This window comes from Pyrus communis, chromosome 13 (genome assembly GCF_041283825.1).
Source record: "Pyrus communis isolate YQ-2024b chromosome 13, ASM4128382v1, whole genome shotgun sequence".
Classification (NCBI taxonomy): domain Eukaryota; kingdom Viridiplantae; phylum Streptophyta; class Magnoliopsida; order Rosales; family Rosaceae; genus Pyrus; species Pyrus communis.
Window position 1 is genome coordinate 14792083 of NC_142577.1, and position 8437 is coordinate 14800519.

At 38.0% G+C, this 8437-nt stretch overlaps 1 protein-coding gene and 1 pseudogene across 1 annotated transcript; one reads left to right on the top strand and one right to left on the bottom strand.

The window, feature by feature from the left end:
- Positions 1-2220: 2220 nt before the first annotated feature.
- LOC137736076 (uncharacterized) lies at positions 2221-3358 on the bottom strand (annotated as a pseudogene).
- Positions 3359-5759: 2401 nt separating this feature from the next.
- LOC137736077 (26S proteasome regulatory subunit RPN13-like) lies at positions 5760-8139 on the top strand. Its single transcript, XM_088682441.1, has 4 exons — positions 5760-6675; positions 6912-7174; positions 7301-7355; positions 7781-8139. Exons 2-4 carry the CDS (start codon positions 6950-6952, stop codon positions 7921-7923), a joined length of 423 nt encoding a protein of 140 aa, XP_088538567.1. The 5' UTR covers positions 5760-6675; positions 6912-6949; the 3' UTR covers positions 7924-8139.
- The last annotated feature ends 298 nt before the right edge of the window (positions 8140-8437 follow it).

Consider the following 8437-nt stretch of genomic DNA (forward strand, 5'->3'; position numbering starts at 1 on the left):
AATCTAATCCTTAAATCAAGGAATTACACCAAACACTAGGTTAGGCCACTAATCAGTCAACTCCTTTAAATCAAGGGAAGATGGCTGTTTTACAAGTTTAAGATATAATGATGGCCTTGATATCTCACCCTAGGGACCGAGAGTCTTTAAGGTTATACTTATACTTCAACTCTCCCTCCCAAGCTGGATCGAGGAGGTTAATTGAGCCAAGCTTGCCCAAAAACCGATGAAATTGAACGGATGACATTGCCTTGGTAAGGAGATCTACTAGTTGATCGTGGCTTCGAGTGAATATGGTCCGGATAAGTTGAGTTTGGACTTGAGCACGAATGAAATGGCAGTCCAATTCAATATGTTTTGTTTTTTCATGGAACATAGGGTTGGCAGCAATGTGCATGGCTGCCTGATTATCGCACATAAAGGACATATGAGTACAACTAAGGAACCCTAAGTCTGAAATGAGCCATTTAAGGCAAATTAGTTCACAGGCAGTGGCTATCATGGCTCTATATTCTGCCTCTGCGTTGGATCGAGCAATGACTTGCTACTTGTTGCTCTTCCATGTAATGAGATTCCACTAACAAATGTACAATAGCATATGGTAGATTTCCTATCAATTGTATTTCCTGCCCAATCTGCTTCTGTGTAACCACTAATGGTAGTAGACTGATTGTTGTGCATGATAATTCCTCACCATATGGAACCCTTGAGGTAGCGCAATATTCTCTTGACAATGCTAAGGTGATCCACAGTGAGAGAGTGCATAAATTGACTAGTCAAGCTCACTGTATATGTAATATCTGGACGCGTGATGGTAAGGTATATTAGCTTCCCCACCAAGTGTTGATAGTAGCTCACATCATGCATGGGTTCTCCATCGATGTTGAGCTTCAATTTACAATCAATGGGGGTGATAGCAGGTCTGCAGTCTAGCATTTTGGCTTCCTAAAGTAGGTCCAATACATATATTTCGTTGATGTAGAAACAGTCCCTTTGAAGATGTTGCCATTTCGATGCCCAAAAAATACGTTAACCTTCCCAAATCTTTGATAGCAAATGTTTAATGTAGGGAGAGTTTCAGTGCTTCAATCTCAACGACACTATCTTTAGTGATGATAAGATCATGAACGTAGATAAGAACCGCCAACTTCCCACTAGTCCCAGTTCTTACAAATAATGAAGAATCATTATTATTTCGTAGGAAACCAGCCTTTTCCAGTACATAACTGAGCTTGACATACCAAGCTCATGGGGATTGTTTCCATCCATATATTGCCTTGTGCAATTTACAAACCATATTGCCTTCAATACGATTATACCCCATGGGAGGCTGCATATACACTTCTTCCTATAACTCTCTATGAAGGAAATCATTCTTCACGTACATTTGGTAAAGGGACCATCCACAATTGATTGATACTGAGAGTATAATCCTTACTAAGTTCATCTTGGCGACCAATGCAAACGTTTCCTTATAATCTACTCTAAAGGTTTAAGTGAAACCTCGAGCAACAAGCCTAGCCTTGTGTCTCTTGAGTGAACCATCAACTTTGAACTTCATCTTGTAAATCCAACGGCTTCCAACAGCCTTTTTCCCTGGAGGTAGTTGGACCAAGCTCCAGGTGTGATTCTCTTCCAGTGCACGAAGCTCTTCTGCCATAGCTTGGTTCCATTGTGGGAGTAGAGATGCTTCTTGAAAATTTCTTGGCTCACAATGCTTATCAATTTCACAGAGAAAAGCAGTATGAGTTGTAGAAAGCCCACAAAGACTGATACTTTCAGTGATAGGATTCCATGAGGTGTACATCGTATAGTTCTACAACCTAGCTGGAGGTTTTCTGGTTCGAGGAGGATTTCTCTTAATCCCTTGAGGCTCCATAGAAGATTGGGAATGATCTGAGTTGGACTTCATGTCTCTTTCACTGCCAGTTTGATCCCTGGAAGTGATTGAGTCTGTTTGTACTTCTTCGTGCTCTGGAATCATAGTGGCTGATCTCTCTTTCAACACTAGATGATTGAAGTTTTGAGGAAGTGGAAACATGTCAACTAGTTCCTTCCCCTAACTTGTGTGAGTCAAATAAGGACAGTCTTCTTCAAACTTCACATCTCTTGATGCTAGGCATTTCTTAGTGACTGGATTGAAGCACTTGTATCACTTTTGGGTGGAAGAGTAACCCAAAGACACACACTTGGTTGTCCTGACATCTAGTTTGTAACAATTCAAAGTTTGGATGTGAACAAAGCTTTGACTATACCTGGTGCTTCATCCCATGGTACTTTCTCATTTCCAACAAGGAAGCCAACAAACTGTCCTAACATTGTTGTGTGATTGCCCTCTTCATTGCCTTGACCATGTGAGGCTCCTCTGTGTCCTTGACTTAGTAGATAAGCTGCAAATTCATTGATAAGTGACAATGGATTTGCAGTGAACTCCATGGATCCTAGTGAAGTGGTAGGAAGATGAGCATTAGCAACTTGTGCCTTGTAGTGGGGTTGTTGAAAGGACCTTGGTATCATTTTTCCATCTATGCTAAACTTAGGCTTGAGTTCAGGATGGAGTTCCCAACCACATGCCTAACACCATTGCAATGTTTGCATTTTAGGTGTGTATTTCTACCCTTGTACACTTTGACCTTTGAGTTCTTGTAACTTAAACCATATGCACGAGTCTTAGTCAATCTTGAGTTCTATTCAACATTCATCACCTTCTTCCTCGCTTCTTCTCGTTGAATAGTGGCACAGACATTGTTGAAGGTGGGCAGTTCTTGACTCATCAAGATATGACTCTTTAGATCCTCATACTCAGAGCTCAAACTCCCTAGCAGCTGGTAAATTATGTCTTCCTCAGCTCGTTTTAGGAGAATGGTAGGGTATGCGGTGTGTAGGAGATAGACATCCAACTCATTCCACATGGTTTTGAGGCTCCCAAGATGTTGAACAAACGCTTTCCCTTCTTATTGAACACTAGCAATGTCCTTCTTCAGTTGGAAAACAAGTGCATAATTGTTTTGATTTCCATACATATCCTTCAAGGCTTTCCAAAGATCATGAGAGGAAATGGAATAGCTACAAATATTAGCAACATGTTTCTCCATGGTGTTGAGCAGCAAGGACATGACAAGTTGGTCTTTGCACAGCCACGCATTGTATGTGGGAGAAGAACTATATAGAGCTTCCACACTTCCATTTACAAACCCCAACTTTCCTTTGCCTCCGAGAGCTAGCGAAATAGCTCAAGACCAAGGTAATTGAACTCGTTCAATAGAACTGAACATAGATGTTGATTGGTGTTAACCTCAACATCTGAGAAATTTGAGGAGAGACTATGTTGGGTCTTCACTGAACTTTCTTCAGTCATGGTTCAGACTTTGAATAAAGATCGCAGCAGTAAGAGTGCACAGAGACAGGTTATCAAAGAACCTACTCTGATAACATGTTGATTTTCCAGTTAAAATTGTAATGTATTTCATGAGTATCAATGTACAAGAGACCAAATATATAAGAGAGAAGAGAGGAAGGAGAGTTGGCCGCAAGCAACCAAAGGAAACCCTAGTGACCGGGTAAATCAAAGGGAACCCTAGTGATCGGGTAAACCTAGGCCTAATCTAATCCTTAAATTAAGGAATTACACCAAACACTAGGTTAAGTCACTAATCAGTCAACTCTCTTAAATCAAGGGAAGATGGTTGTTTTACAAGTTTAAGATATAATGATGGCCTTGATAGTTAACCCTAGGGACCGAGAGTCCTTAAGGTTATACTTACACTTCAACATTATTTATCTAATTTTAGGGTTGGTTTGTTTGTTTGTTTTGCTATTGTATTTATTTTCTAGGGTTTTGGGTCTGTTCATATGGCATTGGATTTCTCTTATTTAATCGAATTTCTTTTCATTTTTCCTGCAGTTTTGTGCCCTTGATTGAACAAGGGGGTCTTCAACCGCGGCTGTCCCACAAATGCAGGTAATGTATATGTGTATTCATGTATGTATGTATATTTTATGTGTAGGTAGTGTTTTGTTTGTTCAATCTGTGAATATGAATTGGGGATTATAGTTTGATACTAATATGCTTGGGTAGAAGAACAAGGAAATCAATTTTGACCCGTTTTCGTAGAAGAGAAAAAGAGATTGGAATTGCCTGGTTGGTGAAGAAGTGACAAAGTCTGATTCATTGACTAGATAAGGTAAACATGGAAGATTAGGTTAAGTATATTCCAGTAAATGGGGATTTCACGACCTGAGCTTTTGATTAGGGGTGTGAGCTTTTGATTAGGAGATGCATGAGTTGCGTTTCTATTTTCAAATGAGGTAAAACAGATAGGGATGAGCAATTTTGTTAGGGATGTATCCACTGAGGTTTCATTTAAGTTTACAGTTTGATGGACCTCGTAGCTGACTACATAGATTTTGGAGTTCTGATCTATTCTATTAATATATTGGTGCCCTTAACAAGTTGGCTTTTCTTCTTTGTAAGTTCTGCTTAGAAGTTTAGTATTCATTTTCTTTGTAGAATTATGGTACTGGTTTCTCTTTCATGCATTATCTCTTACTTTCTATATTCTTCCCTTTTGTTGTATGCCATTAACATAAGTAAATGAGGGGAAAAGAGGGATCTCTGCTGGTGTTATATAAATTTGTTTCTTGCATTGAATTTTGTGGGTTTAGGGAGCAAATATACAAATCCACAAGAGTATGCACAGGTTGCTAAGCCCTAAATAGCATGATTCTGCAGGTAAGATAATTTAAATTACATGATTATGCTACATTTGTTTTATATTTAAATTACATGTTTATGCTACATTTGTTTTATTTCACATATTTTTCCGCATCTGCTTTGCTGTTATGCTGTTGTTGGCATTGAATGTTGATTGTTCAAACCTTTAATTATGAAAGTATGTGCAGAATTCTGTGCATATATAATACTTGCGTTAGTGTGTGAGCGTACACATGCTCTAGTTCGTCTATTGTTTTCTTGAGCATGATGGACTTTCTTTGTCAAACTAACCTCTATTGACAGGAGATTTTGCTGGAGTTTCGTGCTGGTAAAATGGTTTCTGAGGGGAAAAAGGTTGCTCCTGATACTCGTAAAGGACTTGTTCGCATAGCAAGGATATGGTTTTAGTTGACGTTCTATCTAATATTTACCTGAACTCATTGCTGGCACAGCCTTTTAGTAAATTTCTCTTCTTTCTGTATCAGTGTGATGAGGGATTGGTGCATTTTCAGTGGCTTGATCGTAGTCTAAATGTTGTGGAAGATGTATCCTGGTTTCTTTTTCATTTTTGCGTCAGTTTCTAGTCTTCTTTTAGGTTGTTTATTAGTGTAGTTGTGCTTCTTGTTGTTCTTTTTAATGTTGCTATTTTTGTTCTTCCATACTTTCTCAATTCTCCCCTATTCTGTTGTAATCCTTGTTCACTTCACAGTTTCACTATTCCATTTTTTGTGTTTACTCTCCCACTTTATATTTATCTTTACTTTTCTTAAAATTTCCTTAATGATAGTACCACAGGATCAGATTATATTTCCTGACGAGGCAGTGTTTGAAAAATGGTTGACAGAACCAAGTCCCTTCATATATTTGCTGGAAATGTTTTCTTAAATTCTAACTTCTTATGGATGTTGTTTTGGTCTCTCCTAGTGACTTGAAAGAAAACAAAAGTTTCCCCTCCTAGTATAGTAGCCATTGTAATATTTTAAAATTATGTTCTTACAATCAGACTATCCCGTAAGAAAGCTAAGATGGGGGGGGGGGGGGGGGGTTATTAGGGACGTTAGCAACTTTTAATGAGTTTTTATAGTGTGCGACGTATCTGGGCTTGCTATTTTCAGTTTGATGTTCTTGGCATTTGTTGTACATTACTCTTTTATGATTTATGTTATGTCTTCCAAAGCTGGAATCTTGCGGGAACCAAACTTGGGTGGGGAAGTAAGTAGCAATCTAACTTCTTCATCTGGCCCAGTGAAATTCGCTCATCTTCAAAGAATCTTAGGTAAATACATTCGTACAAATGCTTTAAATCCAAATTTTTGTGATTAAATATGACCTGTTTTCCTCTGAATAGGAATTTTATTACAGTTTTTGTTATCTCAACAATCTAATGTGTTGCATAGTTTTAATTCAAAATGCTCTTCCTAATTTTTACTCAAATGATGAAAGCAGTATTGTGAACATTGAATATGTTGCTTATTTCCTGTAGTGAAAATCGTTCATGTGTTAGAAATTACTTCAGCATGACACGGTCAAATGTTATGAATCCCTGTGTACTAGGTAGAAATATTGCAACTGGGTTCATATTGTTGGCCTGGTTTGCTTTTAGCATCTGAAGTAATTTATATCTTTAATTCACTTGATAATTAACAGTTTTACAATTCAAAAAGGATGACGCGGGTGGGCACTGGATATCTAAAAGAATAGTTTCCTAGGAAGTTCAATTTTCTTATTGCCTTATATCCTTTTCTTTTTTCGTTCTTCCTTTTAGTGGCCTTTCTCTCAACTGTCGTGGCAGTATAGTCAAGTTACTTGCGGCAAAAATTCACTTTACTCTGTCCAGATTTCACATTGACCCTTGGTTCAGTTAATCTTTTGTGAAGTGCAAGTTTCTTAGGGAGGCATAAATCGATTAATTGATTTGGCAGAACATAACAGAATTGATCACAGAAGGTTCAGGGTGTAAGGTGAGTATGAATTTGGACCGTTCGCAGAGCACCTAAAGTGGTTTTTAACTGTTAATTTTTCGCATTAACTTCTCTAATGGTACCTGTCAATGATTATTAAAGATTTCTAACAATATGCATGCCGGCCCATTTTACTACAGTATTTACAATACTACTTCTATGGTTGCTTTTTTTAATTTTTTCTCCTTGAAATATGTTATGGCTTAATCGTGTGACTTGTCCTTTTGTCGGGCTAGGCGTGAGTTTGGAGGATATATTGAAACCAGAGTTGATTATGCCATTGATTGAGACATTGCCACTGGAACAGGGCTTAGGTTCTTACTTTCCTGAGGTATGCAATATTCTGGTGCACTACTTTTCTGTATTGTTGATCTCTTATACACTAGCTTTGCTCCATTGTTTAATTCGCTTGACGTTGCAGGGTCAGTGGTCGCCGGAGGATATATTGGAGTTGCTGCAGAGTCCACCTTTTCGCCAACAAATGGATTCATTTGCTTATGTAAGAATTTGAAAACTCATCTTGTGGAATTTTGATTGTCCGTTTCTTTAATGAGGGTGAAGCTGTTTCTTTCTTTTATCATCCGTACATCCTAAACGTTCATCTTTCCCTTAATGTTTATTATAGGTACTTCGAACAGGACATATAGATTTGACTCAGTTTGGTATTGACCCAAGTAAATGTAAGGACTCCATATCTTGTAGCTTGCTGTTGTACTCATGCTTGCTGAATGATTTTGTCTTCCCTTTCGTCCCAAAAAATGTTTATACCGCTGTAGGTGAAATTCAAATTGAGACTTACCTAATAAGAAAGAACAACTACTTGAAACACGCATCTTAGCCATTACACTACCATTTGTGAAGAGAATTAGAGGAAGGGGGAAAGATAGTACGAGTGGCAAATGTTCTATGTTTGTGATAAGAAGTCAAATGAGTTATCGTCGTACGTAGGATGATACCTAGAGGGTCTGATGCTAATGTTGTTTTCAGTCTTTTGCTTCCGCTTACAGATTTGGGAGCTCGTCAAACAATATTATATGCCATCAAATCTGTACGATGATAATTCATGGATTTGTTACTTATGGTTTTTATTACTTCTTTCTTGCAGACAGGTTCACTGTATTGTCTTTTCTTGAGGCACTTGAGGATTCGGTTGCAAAGACGTCAGAGTCTGAGGAGTCGAGGCAAGACAACACGGATTTAGGATCTGAATCTTGTAATCGTAAGGATCTCATGGATGAGTCCAAGTAGTGGAGGCACTTCTTTATACGTTCCTGTTAAATTTATCGTTGTTTTATTCGTAGGACTTTTATGTGGTCGTCTTGTTAGGTCTGTATATATCGTTGGTTCTAGAAAGAAAAAGAAGGAACAAGAAAAGGGAATAGTGTTGAACTTTGTTTAAATTTGCTACTGTTTCGTACAACGATCGATTAGACATCCGAAATGTTTCACATTTTCTTCATTATACGTGTTCGATCGGTTATCATGTTCGAACATCAAAGTTAACAAGCAAACAGGTCAAATTTTTTGGTAAGTGAACATGTACACGAAGGGTCGAGTGTAGTGTGTTTCTTCATTGCGTCACAAATGTATGCAAGTAATTTTTGGCTCTAGTGTCATTGGCACTCTCACACATGGTATGTATGTAAGGCAGTAGTTGTAGAACTGGGAAAAAAAAAAAAAACAAAACAAAACAAAAGGCAAAGGAAAAAGTGGGGGTGTTTCAATAAAATTTGGTTATATTAGAACTAAATTGTTTTTTAAT

Excerpts from the sequence above, each read along its gene's own strand:
- LOC137736077 (XM_088682441.1), top strand. The coding sequence starts at position 6,950 with ATGCCATTGATTGAGACATTGCCACTGGAACAGGGCTTAGGTTCTTAC. Across the intron at positions 7,175-7,300 it reads AAATGGATTCATTTGCTTAT|GTACTTCGAACAGGACATAT; the intron begins GTAAGAATTTGA and ends TGTTTATTATAG. Across the intron at positions 7,356-7,780 it reads TGGTATTGACCCAAGTAAAT|ACAGGTTCACTGTATTGTCT; the intron begins GTAAGGACTCCA and ends TCTTTCTTGCAG.